Source organism: Mus caroli, chromosome 1, assembly GCF_900094665.2.
Source record: "Mus caroli chromosome 1, CAROLI_EIJ_v1.1, whole genome shotgun sequence".
NCBI lineage: Eukaryota > Metazoa > Chordata > Mammalia > Rodentia > Muridae > Mus > Mus caroli.
In genome coordinates, this window is record NC_034570.1 from 75,653,875 (window position 1) to 75,673,890 (window position 20,016).

Sequence of the window (20,016 nt, forward strand, 5' to 3'; positions counted from 1 at the left end):
GGACTTGCAAACTTTATATGCCCCAATATAGGGGAATGCCAGGGCCAAAAGAATGGGAATGGGTGGGTAGGGAAGTGGGGGGCGCAATGGGGGACTTTTGGGATAGCATTGGAAATGTAACTGAGGAAAATATGTAATAAAAATATTAAAAATTAAAAAAAAAACTTGACTTTGCCACAAGCTATTGAAGGATGCACGGGGATCTCTCCTATTTTCCCAGGATAAGCTGGGCTTTTTCAAGAGGGCAAATTGGGCGAGCTTAGTTAGTTAGTTAGTTTCTTTGTTTATTTATGTTGGTTTATTGTTTGTTTTAGTTGTTTTGGCTTTTTGAGGTAGCATCTCACTAAAACTACATAGCCCATGACAATTTCTGTCAAAGAACCTTCCTGCCTCGGTCCACCAAGTGCTAGGGTTACAGAGGTGAGACACCTCACCCGTTTTTGGTGGACTTTAGCTAAGGATTGTGAATTTCAACTTATCACACAGAAAATGCAGAAACAGCCAACTTTGGTTTTCATTCTGTTTTCCTTTACATTTTAATAATGCAGAAGCTGAAAGAAAAGGCATAAAAATATCTCTTCTAAATTCCCTAAAAGCAATATATGGATCTGTTTTCAGGGCAAATTTCTTTAGTGTAATAACAGATACCTAGAAAGAAAGAAACATGTGTCTTTGTAATTTCTGTTTTCTTTTTTGGGGTGGGGTAGATTTAGATTTTCTTTTAATTTTATGTGTATGGGTGTGTTTGATGGCATGTATGTCTGGTTATCATGTGTATGCCTAGTGCCTGTGAAGATCAGAAAGGGTGTCATATTCCTTGGAACTGGAAAATTGTGAGTTGCCTTGTGGGGACTGGGAATCAAACCCTGGTCCTTTGGACCACAGCCAGTGTCTTAGCTAATGACCCCTCTCAGCAGTCTGCTTAGCTTCTGGTGGATCTTTGAGAAATCACCTCAGTTGACAGCCCAGGCTAGCCTATGGCAAACTTTCTTACCTCAGTTTCCAAAGCTGGGATTGCCAATAGGAACTACCACACATGCCTGCCTTTACCCTTTGGGGAACATTTTTTAATACGAAATCACACATTGCTTTTGCATGCTAGAGTATTATGTAAATATTTTATTTTTAACGCACAAATAAATTTGTTTCTTGAAAATGCACTTATGTCTTTTATAGGTGTAAGGAAGGGCTCATTGTTGAGGTCCGTTGGCGTTGCTCTTTTTGGAGATGTCATGTATGTTTACCTTGTGGGGACCCTAAAAAGAAGCTACACTGTCATGTGCTGTGGCATCTAGTAACAACAGCACTTACACTTTACTGCCTGGACTAAAATTCCGTAGGCTGAATGCCTACCTCACCCTGACAACCTGTAATGAGGGTCATCACCAGGACACTAATAGGAGGTTACCTACTATAGCTGCAGTGAAGAAGCCAAGACATTAAAACCTTCGATGACCCCAGAAGCCCCATTTATAAAAATATGCAGCAGCTTAAGTCACAAACACAGTGGGGAGGGTAAGTGCAGGAAAGACAGGCAAGTAGAGTGGGGGTGGGGTGGGGGATTATCCATTTCACAGTAACTCTTACCTCTGCAGCCTGGAGAGGTGCCACGCGAGATGCAAAACCAGGCGATGATTTTTCACGTGGTGGAAAGAAAATTTAAATTTGTGAGTGAGACAAAGGGGAAAGCAATGGCTGAGAACATAAATAATAGTGTGAGGGCCATCGGTGACAAAGAGAGTGCGGATGTATTTACATAAGGCGTTTGCATCATTGTGATTGACTGATTGACGGGAGCAGCTATGATTCTGTACTAATGGAGTTCTCACCCTTCCAAGGGCTTGAAAGGAAAGTCTCTTGAGAAACAGACAATTCTAGTTGATTTTTGCATGGTGCATTTGTCCTGAGTGAGTGCGTATAGGAATTGTGGCACTTAAAGTCTCCTGAAAATTCTGTATTCATCTGTCATGTTTGATAGGTTATAGCCACAGAAAGGAAGCAAGAAGAATCCAAATAGCGACCCTCTCTCTACTGTGCTGTGACCCCTAATGAAGGCGTGTGCTATGTTTGTCCTTTAGATTATGGTACCACAAATGTTGCAAAACAATTTGAATTGCTGCTGAATATCTATGCTACTGTTTTGGGGTTTTTAAAAAGATGACGTCCACATATGTCCGTTTGTTCTTTCTCTTCCTGATTCAGTCTTACTGTTTAAAAAAATTTTGGCTAAATAATTAGTTTAAATGGCCTCTCTTCCTGAAGGAACTAATATACTTTTCAGAAATTAGACAAGATGTCTGTGGAGATTTAGGGACAAGAAGTACACATAAAATCCTAACAGCAATTTAATCCTCTTCTGTCTCATGAGTGAAAAACACACAAATATTTCTTCCTTTATAAATAATATATTCAACATCAGCTATTAATTCTTAAATGTATTTGTTTTGATCTTTTTTTCAGACCTGAGATTTGATGAGGCAATCTGAAACAAATACACTCTTTGTAATGGAAGGGCGCAAATCACAAGTATGCAGCATTTCTGAATGAAGGCTGACCCTCACAGTAACTGCTAAGATGAGGGGCTGTGTGGACATGCCGTAGGAGCTGATGGTCACCAAGAGCTTACCTGGAGGACCTACTGGCCCTTTTCTGCCTGGAGGGCCAGGTAATCCCTTCTCGCCAGGTGCCCCAGGAAGACCAGGTGGCCCTGGCAACCCTGGAAGTCCCATTGGTCCTAAAGGAAAGATAAAGATGATGGAACAGAAGGAAGTGTTACAGTCACTATAACTAGTTGGGTATCTGTAGAGTTCTGCTCCAAGAAACAGCAGGGCAGAGCAGGTGTGAGGGAGGAACTCTGCCTCCCTTTGGAAGGCTGAGAACTCCCTCTGCAAAAGAACCTGGATGGTCAATGAGAAGGGCTATAAAACCCAAACTATATGAAAATAAAAAGCCCTGTATCCTGAACCTTCTCTGGAGACAGCAAAGGACTAGAACTAGAAAGGAAGAAGAGGTACCTGGAGGTAAGATGTCTGCAGAGCTGGGGACCCCCCCATTGCCACCTTCAATATCTTAGAGTCATGCCCACCGTCCTTCCCTTGCTGGCCCATGTAGATGGTACCCTCTAACCTCCAGTAGGTTCCCAATACATATTAGTAGAACTCCCTACCCTTGTTATAGGAAGCCATGGGCTGGCTGGTGTGCCTCCTAGAACGGAGTAAAGCAGGAAGCATAGATAGTGGTTTCACTAGTATTTTAATCTTAAAAAATTATCACAAGTGTGTGTGTGTGAGGGGGTGGGGTACATGTGCATGCCACAGTGCATGTGCGGAGGTTATAGAATACTTTGGTGAAGTCAGTTCTCTATTTCCAGGGATTAAGCTGAGTTCCTCACACTTGTACAGCCAGTGCTTTGGCAGCCACCGAACCATCTCACCAGTCTTATGTACCAGAGTTTCTAATCTTGCCTCTGTCCTGGGCTAGGTCGTCAGCACGAAGCTGGCATGCTATTTCCCCAGATCTGAAGCTTACGTTCAGGTAAGCATGCATGCTCTAGCTGTCTCAGTGTCCTTTCTGCTTTTGATGGCATGTCTGACTGATTCTGATATTCAATGAGCAGAGGCCCACAGGCTTGCAGATGTAAGTTTCAGCATCACGGCTGACTTTATAGATTCTATAGAGATTTTATAGCTGACTTTATAGAGATTTTATAGAGATAAAGTGGTTGCTGCTTGCTGTTCATAGGCATGCACTTCACAATCCCACAGATAGCCTTTGCACTGTGACTACCGCAGCCTCAGGATAAGTCTGGCTTCCCCTCTGCTTAATTTTTTTTCTTTTTTTTTTTTTTTTTTTTTTTTTTTTTTTTTTTGCTGTGTCTCATACTGGGTTTGGGGGTAAAGCAAGGTTCTGATTTCTAGGCTTCTTTTGGAAATTTCAGCTCCTTAGGTCCTTTCTCTAGTTCCTCCATTGGGGACCCTGTGCTCAGTTCATTGGTTGGCTGTGAGCATCTACTTCTATTATTGTCAGGCACTGGCAGAGCCTCTCAGGAGACAACTATATCAGGCTCCTGTCAGCAAGCACTGGTTGGCATCTACAATAGTTTCTGAGTTTGGTAACTGTATATGGGATGGATCCCCAGGTGGAGCAGTCTCTAAATGGCCTTTCCTTCAGTCTCTGCTCCACACTTTGTCTCTGTATCTCCTCCCATGGGTACTTTGTTCCCCCTTCTAAGAAGGACTGAAGTATCCACACTTTGGTCTTCCTTCTTTTTGAGCTTCATATGGTCTGTGAATTGTCCCAGAGGAGGAACAACAATATGAACCAACTAATACCCCCAGAGCTCCCAGGGACTAAACCACCAAGCAAAGAGTTCACATGGAGGAACCCATGGCTCCAGCTAGATATGTAGCAGAGGATGGCCTTGTCGGTCATCAATGGGAGGAGAGGCCCTTGTTCCTGTGAAGGCTTGATGCCCCAGTGTAGTGGAATGCCAGGACAGGGAAGTGGGAACAGGTGGGTTGGGGAGTAGGGGGAAGGAGGATGGGATAGAGGGGTTTTCGGAGGAGAAATGAGGAAAGGGGATAACATTTGAAATAAAGACAATATCTAATTAAAATAAGATGAAAAATTTTTTTTTCAGAGTGGGATTTTAAAACCCAGACCTCTTTCTTATAAATAAGGAAGTTGAAAAAAGCTACCCACTAGTTCCTTTTCAACAAAAATGTTGCGGGAAGCACCTGTTCTTTCCAGGCTACAAATGTCTAGTGAGCACACTGGGCTGGGCTGGGCTGTAATAAGTCTAAAACATGCGCTGAGTTCCAGTGGCAGACACGGTGTGTGTGTGGGGGGGGGGGCTGGGGAGAGGTACTGGGTTTGGAAGACTGAACGGCAATGTCTCCTTGGTGATTTTGTGCTCCTTATCTATTTAAAACAACAATATTTAAACACGTTTTCTTGAATAAAGGCTAATTCCACTTGTTTGTGTTTTTAAAAAAGAATTATGGGGAGTGAGTCTCTTTGAGCCAGGCCCCTGCTTTATCATTCAGGCTGTCCTGGTTTGTGCTATGCAATCCAAGCTGGTCTTGGACTCAGGGCAATTCTCATGCCTTGGGATTATGCATAGGAGTCACTGTGCCTGGCTAGTTTCCCTTCTTCAATGTGGTTTCTGCAGTTTTTAATTCACTCCTGTGAGGCTCCTTATACTTCTATTGCTCAGTTCTGGTGCAGAAGCGCCATCCTCTTTCATTTCCAACTTGTTATTTACTCAACACAGGTCTCGTGCACCCTAGGCTGGCCTCACACTCACTCTCTAGTCAATAGGTAGCATGAGCCGCAGATCCTCCTGGTGCTGCCTCTCAAGTGCTGGAATTACAAGAATACTGCCATTCAGTCTGCGACACACTGGACATCAAACACAGGGCACACTGCCAGGTCGGGCCCCTGTGTGCCCTTCTTTCAAGTTTTATTCGAACCTGATGACTTTTTAGAGGAAACCAAGACATTTTAGAAATAGCATCATCATTTCTACAAGAAATAGGAGTGGCATTATTGGAAGGAAGACAGTACCCCAGACCTTTAAATTAAGGTAAGGAAAGTCTACACATACCACAGGGGAAAAAAATTTCACCAACATTCATACCTTTCTGGCCATCTTTGCCATCACATCCTGGGGGACCCTGACACCCTGGAGGGCCTGGTGGGCCTCGGGAGCCAGGTGGTCCTGGCAAACCACAGTCACCTGGATCCCCTTTCAGAAGGTCAACATTCCCAGGGGAACCCGGAGGCCCAGGTACTCCTGACACAGAGAGGAGGCAAAAGCTTTCAGTCAAAGACGAAGGTGAATGAATACTGGTGGTTTGCTAGCTTTTTGGGGAAAGAAAGTCAGCGATTCTCTACATCCCTTGTTTGCAAATCACTATATTGCTTTCCCCAAGAAGCTACAGGATCCAAGCTGAGAAAAGTTGAACTAAATAGACTAATAATAAACCTCTTTTCCTTCTGAACCATTTGGGAAGTAACAGGTAATGGGTTGTATCTGCAATAGCCCCATTGTTTTATCAGGTTGGATGGATGCATGGATGCATGGATGGATGGATGGATGGATGGATGGATGGATGGATGGATGGATGGGTAAGTGGGTGGGTGGATGAATGAAAGTAGATGGATGGGTGGGAGGGAGGGTGTGTGAATGAGTGGTTAAATGGACGGATAGATGGGTGGGTATGTGTATGGATGAGTGAGTGTAGGAGTGCTTGGGTGAGTGAGTGGATAGTTGGATGGATAGATAAATGGGTGGGTGGATAAATATATGGTTGAATGAATAGATGAGTACGTAGGCTGAAGCTTAGATGAATAAATGGGTGGGTAGATGGGTGAATAAAATTTTAATAAAATGTAGCTAATAAGCAAGGAATGTGGACTCCAAATCACAATCTTATTTTAAAACAAATATCTATACATAGGAGTACACATCTATACTTCCTAGCACAGTTTTTATCGCTTTTATTTTCAATATACAATCCCACCTTACTAAAGTGAATAAAAAAAGGTAGGTCTGTCTTTCCATGTAAGAACTGTATGAGCAATGTGAATGCACCTAGTGGCTATCAGCAAGGCAGAATCCATCACTAACCCTTGCTCTTCCCCTGACTCTTAGATCAACCTAGTCTGTCATCGCTTTCTTTTTTAAAAAGCTGTTTATAATTTCTAGAAGCTTGCCCTGCCAGAATCCATCCATGTGAAGCAATGAGAGAGGCACCATGCGCTGCTGATGGAGCATGTGCAGACTTCCTGTGTACATGATAGGCATGGGTCCTGCCCCTCTGAACCCGTGGATAGGTGCTAGATAACAAGGAGAACACATCTCTTTCCTGGTGGGCCCTTGTGACAGGCAGTGTCAATCTGGCAATCAGAAATGCTTGTTGCACCTCTGTTGGTACCTGGACAGCAGGAGTCTGATACAATTGACATAGAAGAGTCAGGGGATATGCTCTACTCTTCCTGGTCCTGGGAGATACTGCTACCTATACTGCCCACACAGGTGCATCTCACTTGTCCATCTTCTAAGTTGGTAGAGATGCTGCTTTGGGGCTTCTCTGTGAGATACTAGAGTCATATCTAGCTGGTAATTTCTAAGGAAGAGACCACTGTCACCCTCAATCACAATGTCATCATACCTCTTGGGCCATCGGGGCCAGGAGGTCCCCAGTCTCCAGGTGGACCTGGATCAGGAATGTCACCTTTAGCAGCTCTTCCTGGGGCACCTGCGGGACCAGGTGGTCCTGGTCTTCCTGTGGAAATGTGTGTTCATATGTTAGCCCCACCACATCTAAAATGTTCAAAAATAGTTCTTGAGTAAATATCAAAGCATGCTGCTTCTTACCTGGGGGTCCTGGGAAGCCCTTTTCTCCAGGAAGACCTGGAGGAGAAATCCCTGGACTCCCAGGGTCTCCTTTCTCTCCTTTTTGCCCAGGCATCCCCATTGGCCCAGGTGGACCCATTTCGAGCAAACCTTAATGAGAAAACAGCATCAACATTGTGTCTACTCCTTGTTTATAACTGTCACAGAGCCTAAAAGGACCCAGCCCCTAGCGGGAGTGTGTCAGAGAAGGTGACACAGAGAAGGTGCAGAGAGCAAACTCTGGCTCTGATGATTCCTCTTGAACCACCCCCCCCCCCTCTTTTAATTAATGACATCACAGATTTTTAAGAAACATTAGTTTAGGGACAGTTTCACAAAGCAAAAACTAAGGAGATGACCGTTAAGAACTGTGAATAGATGGCCTAGAAATCTGAGTGAAGCAGGTCTACCATAAGAACTCCTGTTCTCAGGAGCTTCCCACTGAAAGAGGAGAGACTATCTTTGGTTTCTTGGAAGGGTCACTTACATATTTAATCAGTCTCATTGAAAGGGCCACCAAACAAATTTTAGGTGGCCTAAGTTCCTTTTTTGAACACCCCAAATTCTTAACAATTCCATCTGTCTCTGACAGTAGCATCATACCTAGCTGTAAAATCCCTTTTCTAGCAGTTATTCAAGTTTATACAGTTTGGGTTTAGCCACTATGTCTGACTATAGGTTATTTCCTTGAGACAATAATACAATAGACATTTTTTAAAAGGGCAAGCTAAAACACAGTTGTTCTGTGATATCAAAAATAACGGCAGGTTGGAAGCTGGAGAGATAATTAGTCAGTGAAGAACACTTGCCCCTCTTCCAGAGAACCCAAGTCTCAATCCTAAGAGCCATGTTGTGCACTCAGAAATAATGGCCTTTAGCTCCAGATATAAGGAGAAGCCAATGGTTCTGTCCATGTCTAGTACGTGTGCTTACATGTATGAAATCTTTAAAAAAAAAAAACTAGTGGGAAATAATTCAAGTAATTTTTCTTGACAGTCACAGGTACAGGAATGTCAGCACTGTTAATTAGATTATCTTGGTTGGACAAACCATTGGTATACTTAAAACAAAGCAATACACATTTTTTAAAAAGAGCAAGATTGTTTTTTACATCTTGAAATCTGGTCCCATTTGAGCAAGAAGTCAGAGTAGTTAGTTGACAGACCTAAACAATAAAAAGAAACTGCCACTCGTTTGTGTCAAGTTTTCTTAAGTGTCCTTTTTATATAAATCACTCACGGAACTAGAAGTAGCTCCATCATTGTCTCTATCCTCTGCGATTCCTTTGGATTCACCCCCAGTTCTCAAGATGTTAAGAAACACTAGGAAGAGCCCCCACCTTATCGAGTCCCATTAATCAGAGTTGATCATCAATTGCCTGTCTTACCTGAGGTGCCTTTTGTTCCTTTCTCACCCTTCAGACCGTGTAAGCCATTCAGACCAGGAGACCCGGGAGGCCCTGAAACACAACACACGTTTCTGCGTCACAAAGGTTAGACCAGCTCTTGGTTCCTACTCTGGCTACCATCCCATGCCTAGGCCATGGGAGAATGAGTCAAGGTAGGGAAGGTTAACAGATCTCTGTCTGGAGGCCACCCCCAAGGGGCCAGAACCCAGCCTGAGAGATTTTCAGCACATTCATTTGGTGAAGAGGTTCTGACAAGAAGACTTAACTTGATTTGTAACTATCTCATGATGGAAGAGAGTCTAGAGTTGCCATATTTGCATGCAAGGAGTGACCTTTGATTTGATGAGGATACAATCTCTTTGGACAAGGATAGAGGATGGATAACAGTAAAGCGAATGCTTTCTGCTTCCCAGTTTGAATCTTCCCTTTCCATCCAGGGTGTGCTGGTCCTAACTCCTTCCAGATGTAGTCGTGGTAACGAAGCAAAACAACAAGATGATTCCTGCTGTGGTGTGTGGGACTACCATGTGCTTGTATGCTTTTGTGTTAAGCATGCGCTGCTGAAAAAACAGATGTGTGGGTCAAGCTCAGATGTAGCTGTTTCTCTGCAGAGCAGCCCTTGATACCTTCTTACAGCAAAGGCACCAGCTCTCTGGTGATCTCTGAATTCCAACCCAGAATCTGAAAACCAGACCTCGTGCCTCCACTGGTGTCAGTGCATGTGGGATTGGACTAACCAAAGGCATCCTAGAGTTCTCTAAGCAGCCAATCACTTACATTGTCATCAAACATATCTGGTATGAACTGTTCCTTTGGGCTTTCCATCAGTAGATGTTGGGTTATGCTTAACTTTTTCAAATGAGAGTTTCCTAACTGGCTAGCACTAAGTTGAGGGGGGCAGAAGTGAAGGAGCAGAGAGGAGAGAAACAAGCAGGTAACAAGTATCATAGGGTCCCCTCATGGGTGCAGAGCCTAGCCACATATGGTCCCATGTGTCTTGTCCCACTGTGTGATTCTAAGAAGGAAGCTTATCACAGCCTTTGGCCAAACCCAATGACTCTCCCCTCCCTAGTAACTGTTCTTTCTCACACAGAACTAAGCTCTTCTCCACACAGCGCACCATCACTCAGATTAGCACTCGGTGACAACACACCCATGTGACCAAACACAGAAAGTGGCTCCTGAGGTGCCCACAGGGCCTCCATGGGCTCTCTGGATAGGTTGCCTATATCTGGCTGTGCAATGGTTGTGTCTTTGGGCAGCTGCCTCCCTGGATTGAGGGGAAATCAGAGTGTAGGACCGGGCCTTCCTAGTCTTGCTATCCCCACACTAGTTCCCCAACATAGTTCCTACGGATGCCTTACAAGCATTGAACAAATGCTTGTCAACTCAAGGAGTGAATTACAGAGAATGAAGAAAGGACAGCAGGGGCTTGAGAGATGGGGCGAAAGCTAAAGAATGCACTACAGCTTCTGCTTGCATGCCACATTTTCCTCTAATACATTTATGGGACAAGTATGATTCAGAGACGTTAGAGACATCTACCTATAGGGAAATAACTTGAATGCTAATTGCTCTTTGTTCGGTAAAGCAGATTCACATGGAGAGTCCTTATTGGAGGATGGCACGGTTGCTGGCTCCAATCTGTTTATCAGCAGTACTTGAAATAGACAACTGTTATCCTCCTTTTAAGATCTCAAATTTAGATCCATTCAAATGAGCCATATTTTCTTGCACGGAAAAAGGGGGTGCGGTAGGAGTGTGTCCTTATTTTCCCCAAATCTTTTATTTTCTAACCACTTTTCGCAGTCCTGGCTAGGTTTGTTTCCAATCTTCTTTCCTATTTTATGAGCCAGTATTTCAAGTTTGCACCAAAAGAACACAACGGCCTCCTTCCTCTGCCAAATCTGGATATTTATTGCAATCTATCTAAAATGATAATAAATTTTTCGAGACCACGTTGCTGTTTCTACATGTTTTGATCTCCAGCGTTGGCCACCAAGATTGATGGCCTGGGGACTTGGCTAAAGAAGGGCTGCCCTAGCCTCTGCCAACTCTCCATTGTCACATCAACACATCCAGATCCTGGGCTGTCATAGCCCAGCCCCTTGCCATTGTTGAACTGGCCGACCCTTATGTGACCCAATGTTATCTTTCTAAATTGAATGCAGCTACATCTGGGCAGGGTTTTAAGCATAATTTTCCCCCTTTACTGAAAGCTTTTATCAATCCCATCTCTAAATCAGGAAGTTGTTCATGCATAAAATATATACAGTACAGATGAAGGGCAATTAGGCTAACAAAGCACATTCCTGGGTAATGAGGAATTTTTATTCACCTCTCTGATAGTCCTTCTGTTTAACAACCATCATTTAAGGCTGCACCCGGCTGCACTCAGGGGTCAGTATGCTTGTTCTTCCTCTGGTCAGTGACTCTAATCTCCACCCTAGCACACTGTGTCAGATAGCCCACTCTTGGTGACACATTTCCCACCCTCAGGTTATGGCTTTGTTCTAAAGCTAGAAAAAGGCTACTCTGTACACCCAGGATACTGGTCAGATTTACATTTTTATAGGGTGACCAGTCTGTCCGTGTTGGACTGGAACCTTTAGCGCTAGAGTTTCCACATCCTGAGAGAGTCCCACGCAAAATGAAGCAGCTGGCCACCCTGACTTTAAAGTCGACGGAGAAGTGAAATCTTCACAACTCCAGGCAAAGGTTGAAAAAACCCTTGAGAACTCTTATCAACAAAAGATTCCAAAATAAGAGTTAAACTAGAAACATTTTTTTTTCCTTAGCAAATAAACAAATACCTATTGAAAGGATAAATATGGCTTCCCAATGCATAGAGCTCCACCCCTGGGGAGTGTATCCCAAGACAGGCCCTGAAGAGACAATGGGAAACAAGAAAGACATAATCCCTGACCTGACAAGACAAAGAGGCAATGACATCCAGCATGCTAAGTGCTGGGAGACAGGAGAATAATTTAGTTACAGAAACTGGGGGTGATGCTGCTCTGATTGTCATAGCTCTGTGACAGAAGGCATTTCCTTCCTCATAGAAGACATCGCTAAGTACCTTTCAAAAGTAAACTAGCAGGGCTGGGAAGATGTTTCAGACACTGTTCCCCATACACGGATGAGGGCTTGCATTTCAGTCTCTCCAGCATTCACACTGAAAAAAGAACTCCGTGCGTATATGTAACCCCAACTATTCTAACCCAACTAGGGATCTCCAGTTCCAATAAGTGTCTGGTTATGGTTTTGGGGTTTTTGGTTTTTTTGTTTTGTTTTGTTTTTTGTTTTTTGTCAACCTGACACAAATTAAAATCACCAATGAAGAAGAACATCAATTGAGAGTAAAAGATCCTATTTCAAAAAAACCAAAACCCAAACATGGTGGAAAGCAATTGAGAAAGGGAGCCGGCATTGATTGACCTTTGACCTACACAGGCACCCACAGGCCCACAGATGGACGAGTACACACATGAACACGTGTGCACACACTTACCCCCGCCCCCCACAGAGACACAAAAGTGAACGATTTCACTTGCCATTGGCCCAGATACCCCTTCTACAGTAGATTGTCACACACATAAAGCAGGGGATTCTCAGTAGATTTCTGTCATTCTCATCTTATGTGGATGTACAACTAGAAACTGGGGGCTTTCCTTTTGAGACCCAAGCAGGACTCAAAACTCCATCGGGTCAGTATGAGCAGAGCAAACACATCTGAGTCCAGCAGCTGGTTTGTTCAAACAAGAAAGTTGGTTTCCCTACCTTACTCGGTACATATTTCAAATATTTAGTTTCTCAGTTCAAAGTGTTTCTGCTGGATCAGGCTTCATTTTTACATCGGCATGATAAACCGCAACAATGGTTTTATCATGAGATGTTTTGAGTTTTAAGACTGTATCCCACTGTTTGGTTTTTTTTTTTTTTTACATTTGGCTGGACTGTTTGCTGTGCCGTCTGCAGTGAAACAGCGTCCCCCAGTGGTAGCAAAGGAGCATTGCAGCAAGGGTGTGTCTAGCGAGTGAAATGCCCTTTGATCTGTTCCCTTCCAATACCTCTCAGAAAACTTAACAGTTTCAGTGCATACATTAGGAGGCAATTAGCAATTACTTTTAAAGTGATTTTATTATCACATCTATGAGGATTTTTTTAAAGCAATGTCATTGTGAGGCTATTTGATAAATGTTCAAAGGGAAAAGGAAGAATATATTACAACCACCTGCAGGCACTCGGAAATGTCCCTGTTGTGTGGAATTGGAAGACTGTGAAGAGAAAGCCCTTAACAATGTCAGATGTTTTCTTTTGGATTCCTCCCAAATCCTTCCAGACTGGAAGAATGTTGAAGTCAAAGAGAAGGCCAGGACGGCTGAGGGGTTGCCAGAGGCAGGAAATGTCCACAACCGCCAGAGGAAAATCTCAGCACAACAGTATCATCGTGCTGTGTGAAACTTTAACTCCATCATGGGTCGCCTGGTTTTCACATTACTATGGAGAAAGTATCAAGAGACCATTTGTTCTAACGATAACTCCCATCAGGTTACTTCGTTGCCAGTAAATGCTCCAGTGTGCTGGAAACTTCCAAAGGAAGAGTGCTCCTTTCTTCAGCATTGCTCGGAGGGATGCACACAGACCCATGGCCTGTTGAAAGGCTAGGAGTCTTGAAAAGCTAAGATGGGAAAAGCAGGAGGGCTGAGGGAAAAAATGAATCTGGATTTTTTTCAAAACAATAAAATGTTTAATTCCAGACATGGTTTCTAGTTCTCCCAAGAAGTACTTTGATTTTAATAACATTGTGTGTGTGTGTGTGTGTGTGTGTGTGTGTGTGTGTGTGTGTGTGTGTGTGCCAATGACCTGGAGACGGCTGGGGCTAAAGAAGGGAAAGGGGATATGAAGCTAACTTGTCAGGAGAGAGACAAAGAAAGTGTGGCCTCTTGCCTGCTGTTTGACCCCCTGACTTCATAACTACATAACTACTTATTCATCAACCAAAGTACTTATTGTGTATCAGCTGCTACCAAGTGCATTATTGAAAGGCTTTGCTTTTCAAAAAGTCCCATTCTGTTTGTATGAAAGTCCTGTGTAGGTGTTATGTGAGAGCACAAAGAAAAAGCACTTATCTAGAACAGGAGAAATGGACCAACGGGAGGGGGAGACAAAAGAACACAGGGAAATGAATATTTGTTAAGAGTAAGCACTCTGGGGTGCACCTTGTTATAGCCTATCCGGACCAACAATCAGACCACGATTGCCTCTAAAAGCCAAAACCGGCAGACAACCACGGCAAGTGTTTCCATGTCTAGCAAAGACAGTGCAGATAATCTAAGCAGGTACTTTCTCTGGAAAGCCTTCATATCTTCCTACCCCTTACCACAATCAGTACACATACATTGATGTATACAGATACTTTAAAGTCTGTCACTTTCTTCTGTGTCTATCCGCAGTTCACTGTTCTCCTATTTCTAAACATTATCTTAATCGATACCCACAATGCTGAAAACATTTTGCTGTTGTTGGGCATTTATTTCATATCATGGACTAGCTAGGTTAAAAAATGGTGTTTTGATATTATATACATGCAAACAGAGGTGATCTATATACTCCGTAAGTGTGGTGGGCAGACAGTGTTTATAGTACCTTGGAACTCAAGAAATGGGCATTGGTGTGATTCCAAGTTTTTAATTGCAGCTGGTGTCTAAGGAGTTGAGTGATGGTAGAGCTGTTTCAGCGAGTTAAGCTTTCCCTGGCAACCTGAGTGCTAGGCTGCTTGCCTTGGGTGACTGGATGCCCTTATCACATCTGGATGAGAGACTCCAGGGCCTCTGCAATGTCTCCCTCTCTCTCTCCATCACGCAACAGCTCTGCTTTGTCCCTCGAGTCACTTACCCGCATGATTCAAGGCTGACTTTAAAGATGTTTTGTTTTCTCTTTTTTTAATCTGTCTGTCTCTCGATCTATCATCTATCTATCTATTATAAAATTATTTATAGTAATATGATACAGGCAAGCATGCTTTAATTCTGAAGTTTCATTTATGGGGATCACTCCCTGATGCCCTCCTTGCCAGTTCTCAGGGTTCAAATGCCTGCCAGCCCTGATGCTATGGTTCAGATATGGATCGTGTCCCCCTAGGGTTTATTTGTGAAAATATAATTTACATGTAAGGCATTAAGCATCCAGAAGCTGACTCCATGTACTATTGTGTCCGAGGCCACGCCTGTCTTTCTTATGAAATAGCTCATGAAGACTGGAATCATATACATTTTCTTAAAAATGATACCCAACACTTAACCCAACAGAAGCTAGGGCATAAATGGAGCTTGATAATCAGTGGAGGCATATGGGCTGATGAGAGACCATCATGACAGACACAAACAATACGCCCTCAGAGGAAATAGCATGGAAACACAAGATCCTGGGCCTTCCTCAAGGGAAGGCAAGCAAAGATGGGTGTGACCTGAAGCCCTGGTGGGGAGGGGGTGGTCAGAGGGAGCTGCTGATAGTAATGTTGAGAGCCAGGCCTGATCCAGCAGAGCCACAAATCCAAGAAAGGAACTGCAATTTTGCCCCAAGTGTGCTGGACCTTTCTAGAGGGTTAGAACGTTTCCCTACTAACCTTTCACTCCAGCGGGACCTGGCCTCCCAAAATCTCCCGCATAACCTCTTGGTCCAGGGTCTCCCACTTCTCCTGGATGTCCCTTGAGTCCGGGCATCCCTGGGTCACCTGGGGACAAGAGAGAAATTTTCAGACAGTGACACGGGAATAACTGTTCCCTGGTAAAGTCATCTATGTTCTTAATTCATGAGTAACCAGGGACACCGTTGCATTACTTTTTCTTTCTAGATATTTTTAACCCTAAGGAAACAAACACTTAAATTTCAAAAGGATACACTTAGAAACAATTGAAGTTGCCAATCATGATTCTAATTTGCCAGCGCCTGCCCTGTCTTCCCCCCATCACTCCCCTCCGCTCCGCACCCCCCCCCCCAAAGGAAAAGGATCATTTAAAACCATGAGCTGTATATGTGACATTGCTTTAGGGATGGGAGACAGAAAAAATGACAGGCTATCAGTGGAACTGCCTGCGCAGAGCTGGCACTTTGCCAATGCTGCTTGAACTAAAGTCTTATAACGCTGTGAAGTTGGGCTGCATTTGGGGTGAAGGAGACGCAAAGGGGCTCTATTTGAAGAGTGGCTCTTTCTGGTACACCAAGTCACATGAATACTCAGGGATTTTCAACACTTTCTGGCAAGGTACCTGGACACCCTGGTGGTCCCAAAGAGCCAGGCTGTCCAGGTCTGCCTGGTGGTCCTCGGGGTCCTTCGTCTCCAGGAAAGCCTTTCTCTCCAGGGGCTCCAGTATGTCCTAAAGAAGGAAGGGCCAAAATTCAATTCGTTGTACATTGCTCTTTGAAACAGTGACTCTCAAAAAAGTCAACCTCAGCCTCATTACCTGTTGTGTGGGGGTGTTTTTATTGGTTTCATATTTACACTGTGTTCGATCGGTAAGAAAGACACGATTGAGAAAATTTTGATGACCAAATTCTCTGTTTTTAAAACTGTTATTGTATCACAAACAGTTTTCAAGTTTTCAGTGGTTCATCTTTTTAGATTGTAGCTTTTTAATCAAGCTTACTTTAATTAGTCAATCTAATTTCCCCATACTCAGTAGTAGGGGGAATCCGTAAAGTGCTTGTAATTCTTTTTGTTGTTATGCATAATGATATCTATGCAAATCTTTTATTTATTCTTTGATAATGTCATTCATGTATGTATTGATCATGTCCACTCCCCCCTCTCCCTCCCCACTTTGTAGATCATTAGCCACACTCTCTCCTTTTGAACTATTTCCTTAGGAAAAATTTCCCAGGAGCAGAGTTTCTTGGTAAATAGTGTGATGTTTGGGTTTATCTTAATGTATTTATTTTAATGCCAGAAGATTTTAAAGTAAAACATAACCATTGTGGGATGCCATCTCAAAAGGCTTCAAGACATCAGCCTGAAAACTAACCTTTCTCATGCGGCCAAAAATATACCGTGGTAGCCAAGAAGATTAATAACAATCCATAAAGCCATCTGCTCACTCCTGACTCCAGTCCCACCCCTGCCCTGTTGTCCCTCACTAAATTCTACACAAGAGTTGCACATTGTACCTAATGGGTGTGTGTACCTCTTAAAATAATGAAACATTTCAAAAAATTAAAGTCTCAAACAGTCATTTCTCATGAGTGAGACTTCCTAAGGAATTGTTGGCTGCTCTCTAGGTCTTCTAGAATAAGCCATTCAGCACTGGGTCCTTGGCATGGGTCGTCTGTGTTTGGAAGGAAGTACTATACCTGCAAACAGCGCCCCCCATCTCCCACCAACAGCACTGCAGCCAGCAGCCTGAGAACAAGCCATGTTCTTACTAAAGACTTTTGGGTTTGTAGCCTTGTGGGTTTTTTTGTTTTTTGTTTTTGTTTTTTGTTTTTTGATTATTTGCCACTAGTCTGGAGGTTTGAGCGGGGAGCAGAGCTACTCATCGAGCCTTGATTGAAAAGCAGTCCTCCTTCTCAGGGAAGGTCTGGTTCTTCAACTGACTGCACAGGAGGAAATCATGGGGGTTCTCCAAGTATCCTGCAGGCCTTCGGTGCCTTCATGAACTGAGCACCTAAGGTGTTCTCCGACTCTTCAAAGATCACACAGGTATTGTTAGTCTACCCAGCCTCTCCAGTGTAAGCCAATCAAATAAATCCTTTTTTTTCAATATTATTATATTATATATATTATATTATATTACATATAACCTGTTGACTCTATTCCCCCAGAGAACCCTGATACACTTTGAATTATATTTATTTTATTACTAGAAATATGATCTTACATGTGTGACTTTAATTCAAAGTTATAGTAAACCAATAGTCTACACTGAGAAATCAATGGCTGAATCTTTAAACAAAATCAGAGCTTTGTATTTCCAAATCCATAGAGAAGTAGCATTCATTACAACACTAAAGTAACCAATGCCCGTGCCTATTAACTAATGAAATGTACTGGCTTCTCAACCCGTATTATCTGGTTGCTCCCAAACAGTTTCCTGCAAGGGACACACGGCACCTCACTGCAGCTCCAGTTGCCAGAGCAGGTGTTCAGAATGATACCTCAAAGTTAGGGTTGTGCCTTTTCAGGAGTAATCTTCACCCCATTTCCCTTGGAGGTGGTGTGGACGGGTGGAACTAGACTGACCTGGTTCAAGCTCACATAATCCTGGAAGGCAACGCGCTATGCTCTCTCTATACATCCTCACTGAGTTCATGCAAGTGCAGAGCACGGATTCCTAGCCAAGGCAAACAGAGCATCTAAACTCTGTGCCGAGGAATAACAGAACAGCTCTTGAAACTCTAAGCTTAAGCCATGGCAAATAAGAAGCCAGAACAGTTTAAACACTGATGGCCACGGGACACCGGATCAAACAGGGTAAGGCAAAAAATATCTGGAAAAGCTTGACTCAGCACAAAGCAACCTCAGACTTATGGTTTCCAACTTTAAATACTAGGTAATGTAAAATGCCCACAGTTTGTGCTACTTTGAGCCTGGAAATGTTTATATCATTGGGGTTTATAACAAAAAGACCCACAAGCAGGAGCACATTTGTTACTGACGTCACAATGGTGAGGTCATCTGTGATGCTGTGTATGGAGTTTTCAGTTTACAGTGACTTTCATTGGGTGTTCTAATTAGACATTCTATTTGGGGAAACAAAACATGGTTCCTGCCGAATGGAACTTCAGGGTGATGCATGGATGTTGTTGTTCGTATTTTTGTAGTCTGGGAAGAGGGAATTTCAGTGGACAAATAGTCTTCATCAGACTGGCCTGAGGGCATGTCTATGGAGACCAGGCTGGCCTCAAACCCAGAGATCCATCTGCCTCTGCCTCCCAAGTACTGGGATTAAAGGCGTGCGCCACCATGCCCGGCCAGAGGCATTTTTTTGATTAATGGTTGAGGTGGGAGAACCCAGACCACTGTACATGGTGTCACCCCTGGGCAGATGGTCTATGAAAGCAGGCAGGCTGAGCAAACCATGGGAAGCAAGACAGTAAGCAGCACTCCTCCATGGCCTTTGCTTCGGTTCCTGCCTCCAGGTGCCTGCCTGAGCTCCTGCCCCGACAGCCTTTCATGATGGACCATAAACTAGAAGATGAAATAAACCATTTCCTCCGCAAGTTGCTTTTGGTCATGGTGTTTGTCACAGTAATAGAAAGCAAAGTGTGACAATAGCATTCTAAATACAAAATCTCAATTTATCAGAAAGCTATGTCAATCCAAGTCTGGGTTTAAGTCTTACCCCTACTGACTGACTGCACTTGAGCATTAGGTAGACATAATCAAGTCTCCGTAGATAGATGTCGGCGCTGTCCATGCAGTGTATAGCCTGTGTGTGCATCTCTTTATACTTCCCTGGTTATTCATCTCAGATATGTTCCTAGCAGAAGAATCCCTCCATTAAAAAAAAGCAAGCATATTTTAAATATTGATGCATGCTTCTTCAGGGTTCAAAGCAAAAGTGCAAATTTGAACTCCCCATGTCTGCTAGTATGCTGTTTGCTACTCATGGGTGAAAGAAATGTTCCTCAATAACTCGTGGCCATCTAAAATGGCAGAGATGGTAAGATAATCTGAATTTTAATTGCTTGAATATTCACTTTGTCATTATACAAGCACAAGAGTGTATATTGCTGTGCCAATGCCCTCGGTCACAGGGGCCATTATAGAGATACATTGAGCAGAGATACATTGAGAGTCCCCGGTGCCTGGTCCGGGTATCGTTCTGGGTGAAGGATGCTATAACAATGCCACCCAAAATCATTTTGGTACACACCTTAATAGGCAAATGGTAAAGAAAATATTGATAGAACCATTCCCAGTGATAGGTGTAAAAGTAATTACTTTGTGTTTCAAACTAGGTTTTCTTTCTTAAAATAAGAAAAATTGGGAGCTATACCTTGGTATCCAGGGCTACCTGGCTCACCCTTTGGACCGGGTGGACCACACTGACTGGCAGGGTCGCCTTTGTATCCTGTGAGTGACAGAATACCAAGAGCATTAGTTAAGAACATATCGGTTGGAAAAAACAAACAAACAAACAAACAAACAAACAAATCATTTGGTCTCATACAAGTACCTTCCATGGTATTTGTCTTCATAATCTAGCTT

General features: G+C 43.4%; 1 protein-coding gene across 1 annotated transcript in view; it reads right to left on the reverse strand.

Annotated features, from left to right (window-relative positions):
* Col4a4 (collagen type IV alpha 4 chain) overlaps positions 1 to 20,016 on the reverse strand; it is a 126,434-nt gene that overhangs the window by 15,411 nt on the left and 91,007 nt on the right. Inside the window, exons 34-42 of the mRNA XM_029475388.1 lie at positions 19,805 to 19,879; positions 16,079 to 16,186; positions 15,436 to 15,543; positions 8,787 to 8,858; positions 7,382 to 7,510; positions 7,176 to 7,289; positions 5,639 to 5,794; positions 2,627 to 2,734; positions 1,588 to 1,596 (exon numbers count right to left, since the gene is read on the reverse strand). Of these exons, the coding sequence (XP_029331248.1) occupies positions 1,588 to 1,596; positions 2,627 to 2,734; positions 5,639 to 5,794; positions 7,176 to 7,289; positions 7,382 to 7,510; positions 8,787 to 8,858; positions 15,436 to 15,543; positions 16,079 to 16,186; positions 19,805 to 19,879 (879 nt within the window). The remainder of the gene's footprint in view (positions 1 to 1,587; positions 1,597 to 2,626; positions 2,735 to 5,638; positions 5,795 to 7,175; positions 7,290 to 7,381; positions 7,511 to 8,786; positions 8,859 to 15,435; positions 15,544 to 16,078; positions 16,187 to 19,804; positions 19,880 to 20,016) is intronic.